Source organism: Maniola hyperantus, chromosome 4 (assembly GCF_902806685.2).
Source record: "Maniola hyperantus chromosome 4, iAphHyp1.2, whole genome shotgun sequence".
In the NCBI taxonomy this organism is placed as follows: domain Eukaryota; kingdom Metazoa; phylum Arthropoda; class Insecta; order Lepidoptera; family Nymphalidae; genus Maniola; species Maniola hyperantus.
The window spans coordinates 79,239-95,229 of record NC_048539.1 but is presented as its reverse complement, the minus strand read 5'-3'; the positions used below and the strand labels follow the sequence as shown (position 1 = coordinate 95,229).

The window sequence follows — 15,991 nt, the reverse complement described above, 5'->3', positions numbered from 1 at the left end:
AAGTACAAAGTTAGTGCGAACAACGGTCAGTCCCGTGGACAATGGGCGCGTGCAGTGGTGGTGACGTCACCGCGCAAGCTCGTCCTAATGGCTAATGGTGGTATGTGTCCTCGCAGGCTGTCACTCCGAGATAAGCGCGAGCCGCGAGCCGCCTCCGACTCACCATGCGCTCACCACCAACACACCATAAGTACAAAGTTAGTGCGAACAACGGTCAGTCCCGTGGACAATGGGCGCGTGCAGTGGTGGTGACGTCACCGCGCAAGCTCGTCCTAATGGCTAATGGTGGTATGTGTCCTCGCAGGCTGTCACTCCGAGATAAGCGCGAGCCGCGAGCCGCCTCCGACTCACCATGCGCTCACCACCAACACACCATAAGTACAAAGTTAGTGCGAACAACGGTCAGTCCCGTGGACAATGGGCGCGTGCAGTGGTGGTGACGTCACCGCGCAAGCTCGTCCTAATGGCTAATGGTGGTATGTGTCCTCGCAGGCTGTCACTCCGAGATAAGCGCGAGCCGCGAGCCGCCTCCGACTCACCATGCGCTCACCACCAACACACCATAAGTACAAAGTTAGTGCGAACAACGGTCAGTCCCGTGGACAATGGGCGCGTGCAGTGGTGGTGACGTCACCGCGCAAGCTCGTCCTAATGGCTAATGGTGGTATGTGTCCTCGCAGGCTGTCACTCCGAGATAAGCGCGAGCCGCGAGCCGCCTCCGACTCACCATGCGCTCACCACCAACACACCATAAGTACAAAGTTAGTGCGAACAACGGTCAGTCCCGTGGACAATGGGCGCGTGCAGTGGTGGTGACGTCACCGCGCAAGCTCGTCCTAATGGCTAATGGTGGTATGTGTCCTCGCAGGCTGTCACTCCGAGATAAGCGCGAGCCGCGAGCCGCCTCCGACTCACCATGCGCTCACCACCAACACACCATAAGTACAAAGTTAGTGCGAACAACGGTCAGTCCCGTGGACAATGGGCGCGTGCAGTGGTGGTGACGTCACCGCGCAAGCTCGTCCTAATGGCTAATGGTGGTATGTGTCCTCGCAGGCTGTCACTCCGAGATAAGCGCGAGCCGCGAGCCGCCTCCGACTCACCATGCGCTCACCACCAACACACCATAAGTACAAAGTTAGTGCGAACAACGGTCAGTCCCGTGGACAATGGGCGCGTGCAGTGGTGGTGACGTCACCGCGCAAGCTCGTCCTAATGGCTAATGGTGGTATGTGTCCTCGCAGGCTGTCACTCCGAGATAAGCGCGAGCCGCGAGCCGCCTCCGACTCACCATGCGCTCACCACCAACACACCATAAGTACAAAGTTAGTGCGAACAACGGTCAGTCCCGTGGACAATGGGCGCGTGCAGTGGTGGTGACGTCACCGCGCAAGCTCGTCCTAATGGCTAATGGTGGTATGTGTCCTCGCAGGCTGTCACTCCGAGATAAGCGCGAGCCGCGAGCCGCCTCCGACTCACCATGCGCTCACCACCAACACACCATAAGTACAAAGTTAGTGCGAACAACGGTCAGTCCCGTGGACAATGGGCGCGTGCAGTGGTGGTGACGTCACCGCGCAAGCTCGTCCTAATGGCTAATGGTGGTATGTGTCCTCGCAGGCTGTCACTCCGAGATAAGCGCGAGCCGCGAGCCGCCTCCGACTCACCATGCGCTCACCACCAACACACCATAAGTACAAAGTTAGTGCGAACAACGGTCAGTCCCGTGGACAATGGGCGCGTGCAGTGGTGGTGACGTCACCGCGCAAGCTCGTCCTAATGGCTAATGGTGGTATGTGTCCTCGCAGGCTGTCACTCCGAGATAAGCGCGAGCCGCGAGCCGCCTCCGACTCACCATGCGCTCACCACCAACACACCATAAGTACAAAGTTAGTGCGAACAACGGTCAGTCCCGTGGACAATGGGCGCGTGCAGTGGTGGTGACGTCACCGCGCAAGCTCGTCCTAATGGCTAATGGTGGTATGTGTCCTCGCAGGCTGTCACTCCGAGATAAGCGCGAGCCGCGAGCCGCCTCCGACTCACCATGCGCTCACCACCAACACACCATAAGTACAAAGTTAGTGCGAACAACGGTCAGTCCCGTGGACAATGGGCGCGTGCAGTGGTGGTGACGTCACCGCGCAAGCTCGTCCTAATGGCTAATGGTGGTATGTGTCCTCGCAGGCTGTCACTCCGAGATAAGCGCGAGCCGCGAGCCGCCTCCGACTCACCATGCGCTCACCACCAACACACCATAAGTACAAAGTTAGTGCGAACAACGGTCAGTCCCGTGGACAATGGGCGCGTGCAGTGGTGGTGACGTCACCGCGCAAGCTCGTCCTAATGGCTAATGGTGGTATGTGTCCTCGCAGGCTGTCACTCCGAGATAAGCGCGAGCCGCGAGCCGCCTCCGACTCACCATGCGCTCACCACCAACACACCATAAGTACAAAGTTAGTGCGAACAACGGTCAGTCCCGTGGACAATGGGCGCGTGCAGTGGTGGTGACGTCACCGCGCAAGCTCGTCCTAATGGCTAATGGTGGTATGTGTCCTCGCAGGCTGTCACTCCGAGATAAGCGCGAGCCGCGAGCCGCCTCCGACTCACCATGCGCTCACCACCAACACACCATAAGTACAAAGTTAGTGCGAACAACGGTCAGTCCCGTGGACAATGGGCGCGTGCAGTGGTGGTGACGTCACCGCGCAAGCTCGTCCTAATGGCTAATGGTGGTATGTGTCCTCGCAGGCTGTCACTCCGAGATAAGCGCGAGCCGCGAGCCGCCTCCGACTCACCATGCCCTCACCACCAACACACCATAAGTACAAAGTTAGTGCGAACAACGGTCAGTCCCGTGGACAATGGGCGCGTGCAGTGGTGGTGACGTCACCGCGCAAGCTCGTCCTAATGGCTAATGGTGGTATGTGTCCTCGCAGGCTGTCACTCCGAGATAAGCGCGAGCCGCGAGCCGCCTCCGACTCACCATGCGCTCACCACCAACACACCATAAGTACAAAGTTAGTGCGAACAACGGTCAGTCCCGTGGACAATGGGCGCGTGCAGTGGTGGTGACGTCACCGCGCAAGCTCGTCCTAATGGCTAATGGTGGTATGTGTCCTCGCAGGCTGTCACTCCGAGATAAGCGCGAGCCGCGAGCCGCCTCCGACTCACCATGCGCTCACCACCAACACACCATAAGTACAAAGTTAGTGCGAACAACGGTCAGTCCCGTGGACAATGGGCGCGTGCAGTGGTGGTGACGTCACCGCGCAAGCTCGTCCTAATGGCTAATGGTGGTATGTGTCCTCGCAGGCTGTCACTCCGAGATAAGCGCGAGCCGCGAGCCGCCTCCGACTCACCATGCGCTCACCACCAACACACCATAAGTACAAAGTTAGTCATTGACGGCAATCTCCTCTGGTGATAAGTGATGATGCAGTCTAAGATGGAAACAAACTGACCTGGAACGACATGAACGAAGCTTTATCTATCACTAGCTGATGTCGCCTTGTCCCCGTGGACTTGGGTTTCCAAAATTTCCAGGCAGCTCGTTAATTTTCCGGGATAAAAAGTAGCCTATTATCCTTCCTCCAGGATTCAAGCTATCTCTGTACTTTTTTCAAAATCGGTTAAGCCGATGGACCGTGATAAGCTAGCGGACAGACACACACTTTCGCATTTATGTCCATTTCGCCAGAGATAATACTTGTTAATATAGGTATTATCTCTGATTTCGCATACATTCGCTATCGCCACGCTATTTGGAATAGGCACCTACAACTACAACTACAAGCCGGAAGTGAATGTTTAACAACCCATATTATGCAAAGTTTTGCGACTTTTAGAAGCTTTTATTTGAAAACTGTACGTAAATACAATAACTTTAATGTTTCATGTTAGATCTTTGTCATGAAACACGAGTGGATACAATTTTCTCTATAGATAATCTGATTTATTAAATTTTATTCAGAAACGATATTGAATTTTTCTGCTCTAGAAATTGAAGAAAGATTGTAATTTTTCTATTTAAGTTTTTTACGTACCTAGTTCTCCATTATGTGTATAATTTGAATTTCCAAAAATTCAAATGTAAATAAAGTATGAAGACCGAAGAAGGGACATAGCGCGTTTCGACATAGCGCCAAACAAGGAAAATGCTCATTTGATTTGAACGCTTACAATATATTATTGTACAGCAATGTTAGAACGTGATTAAATTCAATAAACTAATTGTACGTTGCTACATAATTCAATGAAACTAAAATGAGTTAACTTTTTTCACAAAGATAGGAGAAGACACGATCGATGCTGATTTACGACTCTGACACGCCATCATAACAATAAATTATTATTTTACATTTCCTTCGGGGAGAAGAAAAAAGCAGCGACAACGACGACGACCGACGCGACGCGCGACGGCACAAACTCGAGGCTAGTGTTTGACAACATTGTATTTTTTGTGTCACTCGGGATGTGTGTGCGGGGGGTGTGCGGGTGTGCGGGTGTGCGGGGGGGTCGCCGGACGCGGCGCTGTTTGCGCGGCACGTGCCCTATCCACGCCGTATAAGGAATGCGATTTAATGCGCTTAAAAGGGAACGAGTTTATTTGGAGGAGGACATCGTTTTTTGTCGGGACGCGGACCTTCGCAAACAGCCGCACGCCGCCGCACACCGCCGCACACCGCCGCACACCGCACACCGCACGCCGCACGCCGGACATCGTTCGACGTTCAGTCCACTTCACTATTGCGGTTGGGGAATTCATTTTAGTCTTTGATTACATCATTGAAACCTACCAGCGACATAATATGACGATGATGTTATTTACATCTCGCTCTACAAACGGTCTAAGTGTTTTAATGGTGAACTTTAGCATCGTCTGCCTTCAGTATTCAGTATTTGTTTGTGGTTAGAACACGCGTTGCTATTGTGTCCTTTGTTTAAATAGAACATATTTCCTCACGATGTTTTCCTTCGCCGTTAAAGCGAGTGATATTTAATTGCTTAAATACCTAACTCCGAACAATTAGACTTGCCTTTACACAAGTTTAAAAAATGTTAAAAGTATGCTTCTAAAAAAAGCATATTATACAGTCGCAGACTATGTAAACGATAAAAAAGCTTGGATTTGACTCGCTCCAGCAATGCACGGGGCTGCAATGGCTTGTATGGTACGGTATAATAACATTGTAAATTGAAAAACTTACATGAAAGCAAATAAATAAATCTGAATCTGAAGCTGAAAAATCAAAAAGAGCAACCGCCAAGTTTCTTGCTGGTTCTTCTCGGTAGGAACGACATTCCGAACCAGTGGTAAATTAAAACTACCTGACTATTCATAAGTACTTGTAAAAAGTTTACATGAATAAAAAAAACATTCTATTCTATTCTATTCTATTAGAGGAAGCGAACCCCCGACCCGACGAGGGCCGAACAGGAAGCTGACGTGCTAACCGCTGGGCTATCACCGCTTTACTGGGATAAAATGAGAAGGCAAAACAATGAAAAAGATAAAATAATTTACTAAAAACTACTTTTAGAGATTCACACTAGAACCGTAAAAAAACCCCCAAAATTGTTTACTGAAACACTTAACCGCCGGAGAAACCATTCAAAGAAAAGCTATTAATCACCAAATAGGAATAAAACCCGTCGTTTGGTGTCGACTCTCGACTCTCGAGGACGGACGAAGGTTCGAGTGGCTCTGCGCGGTGCGGCGCGGTGCGGCGCGGTGCGGCGCGGTGCGGCGCGGCGCGGTGCGTCCATCTCTTATCGCTCCCGAATTACGAGCTAGTGAGGGTACTCATAGTAACAGCTATCGCGTGACCCCGCGGAACTGTCGCCGCACACACGCGCGCTCGTCTCCACACGGACACACACGCACTGTCGTTATCAGTAGATACGCATCCTAGATGCTCGTCAATCCTTTTTAAACAGCGAGGATCATGTTTCAGTTTTTGCTTTCGCTTTCACACAATGTTCAATTTCGTTTCATTCAGTTCGTCCGTGCGTCTGAAGGTGTAAAGAAGACTCAATTTAGAGCTAATCTATTGCTCCACCTTTGATGCGTGCAGCCTGTAGAATCTATGCAAAAAGCATACCTACTAAAGGTGTTTTTATAAACAAAAATAGCGTGCAAACGAGCAGGCCGGTCACAAGATGTTAAGTGATTACCGCTGCACATGAACATATGCAGCACCAGAGGAATCGCCAATACGTTTCCGTCCTTTCAAGAATTTGTTGGTCCGCCCCTTGTACAAGTCTAGGTATAAGTATGCTTTGATGGGGCTGTACCGTTTCTGTAGCGCATCAGGGATGTTTGCTGACTGCTTGTTTGCAATGATGCGCAACTGCTTGGGTACGAGCCAGCACCAACAGAGTCGTGAGCGTGACAGCCGGCCGCGGGCTCCACTGCTGCAACCGCAAGGTTCCAGCTGGTGTAGCAACTAGTAGGTGCGCAATCAGACGAGTATTTGAAGCTACGTATTAATAGGAGATATCATGTTGTACTAGTAGGTGCGCAATCAGACGAGTATTTGAAGCTACGTATTAATAGGAGATATCATGTTGTACTAGTAGGTGCGCAATCAGACGAGTATTTGAAGCTACGTATTAATAGGAGATATCATGTTGTACTAGTAGGTGCGCAATCAGACGAGTATTTGAAGCTACGTATTAATAGGAGATATCATGTTGTACTAGTAGGTGCGCAATCAGACGAGTATTTGAAGCTACGTATTTTCGTATCTGACATTTTGTTAACTTTAAATCACACACAAAAGATTGTGTGACTCACGCTGTGTGCATTTCTGTCGTGCAGAGTCCAGACGTCGCGTCGCGGCGCATCGGCGCTTGCGCATCATTTTGCGTTTCTATTGTCGTTGTAACTAATTACAGTTACCATACACAAATTTTAGTTTAGTGGGTTTTTTGTAATTTGCTATATTAGACATTATATGATTTGTACACACAGTAACGAACAATTTATGGTATGCTCAAAGGGTTTGTCCCCCGCGGTAATTAGCTCAACTGTAGGAGCAACAATATCGCAACAAATAGATAGTTCATTGTAATTAAAGATCATATTTTATGCATTTGCATCTTATAGCTAAAATATGACTAAAATTATAGACTATTGATTTTAATCTTTAAATCGGAACCCAATTCTCTTTGACATTCAAATCTTATCTTCTCTAATTTTTTATGTCGATTTTGACAGTTTTTGTATGAAGAGCTGTAAACATTAAAAATGGTACGATTTGACTGTCATAGGAAATTACGGCCCAGATATAGCTTCATAATATTTTGAATAAAACATGTTTGAATTAGTTAATAACGGAGCTATTAGCTTACATGCTGAGAGGCTGGCGGAGGCGGGCAGGTTTGTCCTTCTCCCTCCTTCTATGTTCCATACTTCCTGGAAAGAGACACAAATATATTCAATTAACAGCTATCTAGAATTAAAGTTTACACATACTACACTGTTTGACAATAATTAAGTCAAACCATGGCTGCGTAATGGTGTATAGACTACTATAAGTAGAACTAGCATCTCTAAAGTAAGCAACTCAATAGGACTCTTTCTGCAAGACGCAATGGGACGATACACTATTCGGGAAGTAATGGTACAGGGATTCAGGGATGAGCACGTGCAGCACGTGCAGCACGTGTAGCACTGTAGCACCCTGTAGTTTAAGTCATAACTAGGCGAAGCGGGTAATCTTGTTTGATCTAACTTTCTCGTGCACTGAAAAATGTGCGCAAAACCTGTGACTAACGCATAGCCGATAATGTGTACCTACACTACACATCTAACTATATGCTTCCCTCCCGGACTTCTATTGTGTACGAGTCCCTTATCAGTCCGTATTATCTTAATGCCTTTCAAATCCTTTTAAACCTGTGACCCTTCCGATACAATGCAGCTTGTAAAATCCCACACAACACATTTCTGCTCAATTAAAAAAAGTGTAAGTATGAATTATAAGCTATAGTAAGTACTTAAAGTTAATTTGAAAGTCAAGTCGTATGCCGAAGTAGTTAATCAAGCAGTAATCGACACGTAATTATGGGGTAATTAAAGTTACATATATTTTAATTTAAATGCACTCCAAAACTTGCCTGTTTCCAAAAACAGGTTAGTACCTACGTAACCAGATATTTAAATTTTTGTTAGTGGTTGTTAATTTGAACGTTTAATCCATTTCAATAAATATAATATACCTTCCTTATCTTAATAAAATTAATTTTCATTGTCACTAAAAATAGCTAGTAACTATAGTAAGTATGTAATTGGAAACAAGGGTAGGAATTGTACAATTTACAACAGGATGGAAGGAGGCGCAGTGGAGCGGAGCGGTGCGGAGCGGAGCGGTGCGGAGCGTCGCTCGTCAGGCGCGAGTGGGCAGCACCTTGCTCGCTATCAGCGACTAGTGCTGGTGTGGAACATGTCGCGGGAACCTTACGTGTGACGTGTGACGTGTGACGTGTGACGTGTGACGTGTGACGTAGGCACTGTTGTGGATCACAACACAGTTTAGTGGGAGTATATTAGAATTACTTTATAACACAAAGACTATATCTATTTGTACGACCGTCTTCAGGGGTGGCTCCGACACCAATGACCGTTTTCGGTATCACCGTATCACGGTTGTTAGTAGATGTAGTACTTACTGTAACTTGAGAATGCGGGCACGTACAGCAGAGGACAGACGCTGCTTTGTGCCGAGTTGTTCAAGAATAGACTTCTAGTTACATAGAATTGATATAATAGACAATCACTCACGGACTGCGTGTAGGTGTTGGCGGCGAGCGCGGGCGCGTAGAGCGCGGGGCGCGCGGCGCCGCCGGCGAAGGGGCCGCCGAAGTGACAATGTGGGTACTCACGGACTGCGTGTAGGTGTTGGCGGCGAGCGCGGGCGCGTAGAGCGCGGGGCGCGCGGCGCCGCCGGCGAAGGGGCCGCCGAAGTGACAATGTGGGTACTCACGGACTGCGTGTAGGTGTTGGCGGCGAGCGCGGGCGCGTAGAGCGCGGGGCGCGCGGCGCCGCCGGCGAAGGGGCCGCCGAAGTGACAATGTGGGTACTCACGGACTGCGTGTAGGTGTTGGCGGCGAGCGCGGGCGCGTAGAGCGCGGGGCGCGCGGCGCCGCCGGCGAAGGGGCCGCCGAAGTGACAATGTGGGTACTCACGGACTGCGTGTAGGTGTTGGCGGCGAGCGCGGGCGCGTAGAGCGCGGGGCGCGCGGCGCCGCCGGCGAAGGGGCCGCCGAAGTGACAATGTGGGTACTCACGGACTGCGTGTAGGTGTTGGCGGCGAGCGCGGGCGCGTAGAGCGCGGGGCGCGCGGCGCCGCCGGCGAAGGGGCCGCCGAAGTGACAATGTGGGTACTCACGGACTGCGTGTAGGTGTTGGCGGCGAGCGCGGGCGCGTAGAGCGCGGGGCGCGCGGCGCCGCCGGCGAAGGGGCCGCCGAAGTGACAATGTGGGTACTCACGGACTGCGTGTAGGTGTTGGCGGCGAGCGCGGGCGCGTAGAGCGCGGGGCGCGCGGCGCCGCCGGCGAAGGGGCCGCCGAAGTGACAATGTGGGTACTCACGGACTGCGTGTAGGTGTTGGCGGCGAGCGCGGGCGCGTAGAGCGCGGGGCGCGCGGCGCCGCCGGCGAAGGGGCCGCCGAAGTGACAATGTGGGTACTCACGGACTGCGTGTAGGTGTTGGCGGCGAGCGCGGGCGCGTAGAGCGCGGGGCGCGCGGCGCCGCCGGCGAAGGGGCCGCCGAAGTGACAATGTGGGTACTCACGGACTGCGTGTAGGTGTTGGCGGCGAGCGCGGGCGCGTAGAGCGCGGGGCGCGCGGCGCCGCCGGCGAAGGGGCCGCCGAAGTGACAATGTGGGTACTCACGGACTGCGTGTAGGTGTTGGCGGCGAGCGCGGGCGCGTAGAGCGCGGGGCGCGCGGCGCCGCCGGCGAAGGGGCCGCCGAAGTGACAATGTGGGTACTCACGGACTGCGTGTAGGTGTTGGCGGCGAGCGCGGGCGCGTAGAGCGCGGGGCGCGCGGCGCCGCCGGCGAAGGGGCCGCCGAAGTGACAATGTGGGTACTCACGGACTGCGTGTAGGTGTTGGCGGCGAGCGCGGGCGCGTAGAGCGCGGGGCGCGCGGCGCCGCCGGCGAAGGGGCCGCCGAAGTGACAATGTGGGTACTCACGGACTGCGTGTAGGTGTTGGCGGCGAGCGCGGGCGCGTAGAGCGCGGGGCGCGCGGCGCCGCCGGCGAAGGGGCCGCCGAAGTGACAATGTGGGTACTCACGGACTGCGTGTAGGTGTTGGCGGCGAGCGCGGGCGCGTAGAGCGCGGGGCGCGCGGCGCCGCCGGCGAAGGGGCCGCCGAAGTGACAATGTGGGTACTCACGGACTGCGTGTAGGTGTTGGCGGCGAGCGCGGGCGCGTAGAGCGCGGGGCGCGCGGCGCCGCCGGCGAAGGGGCCGCCGAAGTGACAATGTGGGTACTCACGGACTGCGTGTAGGTGTTGGCGGCGAGCGCGGGCGCGTAGAGCGCGGGGCGCGCGGCGCCGCCGGCGAAGGGGGCCGCCGAAGTGACAATGTGGGTACTCACGGACTGCGTGTAGGTGTTGGCGGCGAGCGCGGGCGCGTAGAGCGCGGGGCGCGCGGCGCCGCCGGCGAAGGGGCCGCCGAAGTGACAATGTGGGTACTCACGGACTGCGTGTAGGTGTTGGCGGCGAGCGCGGGCGCGTAGAGCGCGGGGCGCGCGGCGCCGCCGGCGAAGGGGCCGCCGAAGTGACAATGTGGGTACTCACGGACTGCGTGTAGGTGTTGGCGGCGAGCGCGGGCGCGTAGAGCGCGGGGCGCGCGGCGCCGCCGGCGAAGGGGCCGCCGAAGTGACAATGTGGGTACTCACGGACTGCGTGTAGGTGTTGGCGGCGAGCGCGGGCGCGTAGAGCGCGGGGCGCGCGGCGCCGCCGGCGAAGGGGCCGCCGAAGTGACAATGTGGGTACTCACGGACTGCGTGTAGGTGTTGGCGGCGAGCGCGGGCGCGTAGAGCGCGGGGCGCGCGGCGCCGCCGGCGAAGGGGCCGCCGAAGTGACAATGTGGGTACTCACGGACTGCGTGTAGGTGTTGGCGGCGAGCGCGGGCGCGTAGAGCGCGGGGCGCGCGGCGCCGCCGGCGAAGGGGCCGCCGAAGTGACAATGTGGGTACTCACGGACTGCGTGTAGGTGTTGGCGGCGAGCGCGGGCGCGTAGAGCGCGGGGCGCGCGGCGCCGCCGGCGAAGGGGCCGCCGAAGTGACAATGTGGGTACTCACGGACTGCGTGTAGGTGTTGGCGGCGAGCGCGGGCGCGTAGAGCGCGGGGCGCGCGGCGCCGCCGGCGAAGGGGCCGCCGAAGTGACAATGTGGGTACTCACGGACTGCGTGTAGGTGTTGGCGGCGAGCGCGGGCGCGTAGAGCGCGGGGCGCGCGGCGCCGCCGGCGAAGGGGCCGCCGAAGTGACAATGTGGGTACTCACGGACTGCGTGTAGGTGTTGGCGGCGAGCGCGGGCGCGTAGAGCGCGGGGCGCGCGGCGCCGCCGGCGAAGGGGCCGCCGAAGTGACAATGTGGGTACTCACGGACTGCGTGTAGGTGTTGGCGGCGAGCGCGGGCGCGTAGAGCGCGGGGCGCGCGGCGCCGCCGGCGAAGGGGCCGCCGAAGTGACAATGTGGGTACTCACGGACTGCGTGTAGGTGTTGGCGGCGAGCGCGGGCGCGTAGAGCGCGGGGCGCGCGGCGCCGCCGGCGAAGGGGCCGCCGAAGTGACAATGTGGGTACTCACGGACTGCGTGTAGGTGTTGGCGGCGAGCGCGGGCGCGTAGAGCGCGGGGCGCGCGGCGCCGCCGGCGAAGGGGCCGCCGAAGTGACAATGTGGGTACTCACGGACTGCGTGTAGGTGTTGGCGGCGAGCGCGGGCGCGTAGAGCGCGGGGCGCGCGGCGCCGCCGGCGAAGGGGCCGCCGAAGTGACAATGTGGGTACTCACGGACTGCGTGTAGGTGTTGGCGGCGAGCGCGGGCGCGTAGAGCGCGGGGCGCGCGGCGCCGCCGGCGAAGGGGCCGCCGAAGTGACAATGTGGGTACTCACGGACTGCGTGTAGGTGTTGGCGGCGAGCGCGGGCGCGTAGAGCGCGGGGCGCGCGGCGCCGCCGGCGAAGGGGCCGCCGAAGTGACAATGTGGGTACTCACGGACTGCGTGTAGGTGTTGGCGGCGAGCGCGGGCGCGTAGAGCGCGGGGCGCGCGGCGCCGCCGGCGAAGGGGCCGCCGAAGTGACAATGTGGGTACTCACGGACTGCGTGTAGGTGTTGGCGGCGAGCGCGGGCGCGTAGAGCGCGGGGCGCGCGGCGCCGCCGGCGAAGGGGCCGCCGAAGTGACAATGTGGGTACTCACGGACTGCGTGTAGGTGTTGGCGGCGAGCGCGGGCGCGTAGAGCGCGGGGCGCGCGGCGCCGCCGGCGAAGGGGCCGCCGAAGTGACAATGTGGGTACTCACGGACTGCGTGTAGGTGTTGGCGGCGAGCGCGGGCGCGTAGAGCGCGGGGCGCGCGGCGCCGCCGGCGAAGGGGCCGCCGAAGTGACAATGTGGGTACTCACGGACTGCGTGTAGGTGTTGGCGGCGAGCGCGGGCGCGTAGAGCGCGGGGCGCGCGGCGCCGCCGGCGAAGGGGCCGCCGAAGTGACAATGTGGGTACTCACGGACTGCGTGTAGGTGTTGGCGGCGAGCGCGGGCGCGTAGAGCGCGGGGCGCGCGGCGCCGCCGGCGAAGGGGCCGCCGAAGTGACAATGTGGGTACTCACGGACTGCGTGTAGGTGTTGGCGGCGAGCGCGGGCGCGTAGAGCGCGGGGCGCGCGGCGCCGCCGGCGAAGGGGCCGCCGAAGTGACAATGTGGGTACTCACGGACTGCGTGTAGGTGTTGGCGGCGAGCGCGGGCGCGTAGAGCGCGGGGCGCGCGGCGCCGCCGGCGAAGGGGCCGCCGAAGTGACAATGTGGGTACTCACGGACTGCGTGTAGGTGTTGGCGGCGAGCGCGGGCGCGTAGAGCGCGGGGCGCGCGGCGCCGCCGGCGAAGGGGCCGCCGAAGTGACAATGTGGGTACTCACGGACTGCGTGTAGGTGTTGGCGGCGAGCGCGGGCGCGTAGAGCGCGGGGCGCGCGGCGCCGCCGGCGAAGGGGCCGCCGAAGTGACAATGTGGGTACTCACGGACTGCGTGTAGGTGTTGGCGGCGAGCGCGGGCGCGTAGAGCGCGGGGCGCGCGGCGCCGCCGGCGAAGGGGCCGCCGAAGCGCGCGCTGAAGGCCGGCAGCGCGCCGCCGCCCGCCGCCTCGCCCGCCTCGCTGCCCTCGAACTCGTCGCCCAGCGCGCCGCCGCCGCCCGCCGGCGCGTAGCTGGGGGAGCCGCCCGCGCTGGAGGAGCAGGTCCAGATCTGCGTCTGCGCGAGCTCCACGCCGGTGCCGAAGTACGGCGAGGGCGCCGCCGGGTAGGCGCAGCGCGCGTACACCGCCGCGCCGCCGCCGCCGCCGCTGGGACACAGCACAACAGAACAAGTTAGTGATGCAAGTATGACATAGCGGCTAAGGTCGCGTGTGTGAAGTGAGAACAATGAATCAGCGCAGATACCAACCGATACTTCGAACAGGCCGGCCTCGGGCCAGGGCTACTTGTTGTATCAGTAGTAGGTATTTATTTTTGCCGCCCGGAAGCCGCGATGAACTGACGCGCGGCCGCAGCGCGGGTGAAGCGCTGCAAGTTTACAGGCGATAGTGTACACCTTGCATGGCCTGGATAGCTTCAGCAGCAGTTCTCTGATACGGTGCAGCGGCGCCGGCGCAAGTGGAGCGCTCAGCCAACGCGTCGCGACGCCCTCGGGCCGCTTGCATACATTACGAGCCACTGCCGCAGTTCGACCCGCCATCGTCAGCTGACTCACAAGTTCTACTCATGGCTCATACCCGCCATCGTCAGCTGACTCACAAGTTCTACTCATGGCTCATAGCTGCAGCTGTAGCACCACAAAAGGCAACATGACCTATTCAGATCGTACCTATTGTAGGTGTGATATTCACAACTTGTGTGCTACTGAATTAATGGAGACAGGAGACTACACTCTAGGGGCCTGTTTATTGAGAGTTGAGACCACAGACATACGGAGCCCCGAACACAGAAAATTGGAAATCCGAAACGGGCAAACGATAATAATTCACGAAACGGATATTTAGTAGTTGTAACTGTATCAAGTGGGGTATCAACTATCATAATATGAAAGGTGTTCACCTGTGTGTGTGTGTGTATTCTAAAACAGATTTTTATTTATTTAAATGCAACATAGTTTTTGAATTATCGTGCAAAATGACGAAAAAATACGACTGTAGGACGGAACCCTCGGTGCGCGAGCCTGACTCGCACTTGGCTAGTTTTTTTATTACTGTATCTGTAATGTCTGTATCAATGGTGTAATGAATATTTATCTAGATAGGTAATCATTTACTTAGTTCAAAATAAATTATCAAAATAAGTAGATGGTTATTTTATTTTAATTTTTTATTTTTATTTTATTGGTTTGCCAACAGATTACCTACCAAAATCACGTACAATAATAATTCGTGTATGATGTAGGTATATATAGGTACAACAAGTAGGTAGGTATGATTCGTGTGTTGTTTACTTGGTCTCGAGTGTAACGACAACGAGTTACCTAATGACTCAACAGACTTACAGAGAAGGGACTGATCACTCCATTGTTGGTGATGCGAGAAGTCAGTAGGTATCTACTCCTGCACACACTTCCTGGATGTCGTCTCGTGTAGGTACCAACTACCACGTGTGCGCACCACGCTCGTGTGCGTGCGCGTGTGTGAGAGTGGTCGACACAATGCCTTACGCAGCTAATCGCGCAACCATTGTTTGTTTAGCGAATGTACTTCCACGTCGAGACTCGAGATCAGGAGCGAGCACACGCGCGCCGCCTCACGGCTGTGATGAAACAAACACAGCTGCTCTCTCTATTCCCTCACTCTCGTAGTCCAATGGGACGGAAATCCGACGCGACCGGAGAGAGACCAGGTGCAGCACCGACTGCTCTGCGTACTCTTCGAGACACGAGAGTGACACAACAACACACCGCACCGGAACACCTCGTAGGTACAACGTGACCAGTAGGTTAGAGCTCATTAACCGACTTCAAAAAAAGGAGAAGGTTCTCAATTCATATGTTACCGGATTACTCGAAGACGCCTGGACCGATTTTGAAAATTCTTTTTTTGTTTGAAAGGGTATACTTCAAAGTTGGTCCCATTTAAATTTGGTGAAGTTCTGATGAACATCTTCGAAGATAGATAATGGAACTCCTCAACGGATAAGAGCAAATTGCTCGCGATCAGTGTAATAGCTTAGTAAACAGTAGATTTTTAACCAGGCATAGCATATTTTAACACTATGGGGCCACTAAAAATTGTGAAATGATTTTTTTTTACAAAAAAAATAAAAACCGACTTCGATACACAAACACTAAAAATTTAAAAATAATTTAATTTATTACCGAATATATTATGTTTACAAGAGTTAATATAGTTCCATAATAATATTTTTTGGGGTCGGTGCCAATGAGGTGCCATTGTGGAGTCTCATAACAAAAAAAATAAAAACCGACTTCGTTACACAAACACTAAAAATTGAAAAATAATTTAATTTATTACCGAATATATTATGTATACAAGAGTTAATATAGTTCTATTATAATACTTTTTGGTGCCGGTGCCAATTAGCTTTAGCTGCGCGAATCGTCTAGACTTCATATTTTTATGGGACTCCACAATGGCACCTCATTGGCACCGACCCCAAAAAATATTATTATGGAACTATATTAACTCTTGTATACATAATATATTCGGTAATAAATTAAATTATTTTTCAATTTTTAGTGTTTGTGTAACGAAGTCGGTTTTTATTTTTTTTGTAAAATTTTT

At 55.0% G+C, this 15,991-nt stretch overlaps 1 protein-coding gene across 11 annotated transcripts in view; it reads right to left on the bottom strand.

Annotated features, from left to right (window-relative positions):
• Positions 1 to 15,991, bottom strand: part of LOC117996942 (transcription factor BCFI-like) — a 206,472-nt gene that overhangs the window by 149,134 nt on the left and 41,347 nt on the right. For 6 of the 11 annotated variants that reach the window (XM_069498119.1, XM_069498125.1, XM_069498120.1 and 3 more), the window contains exons 3-4: positions 13,231 to 13,549; positions 7,354 to 7,417 (exon numbers count right to left, since the gene is read on the bottom strand). The exons of the other annotated variants lie outside the window; for them this stretch is intronic. In XM_069498119.1, the coding sequence (XP_069354220.1) occupies positions 7,354 to 7,417; positions 13,231 to 13,549 (383 nt within the window). The remainder of the gene's footprint in view (positions 1 to 7,353; positions 7,418 to 13,230; positions 13,550 to 15,991) is intronic. 11 annotated transcript variants of the gene reach the window in all.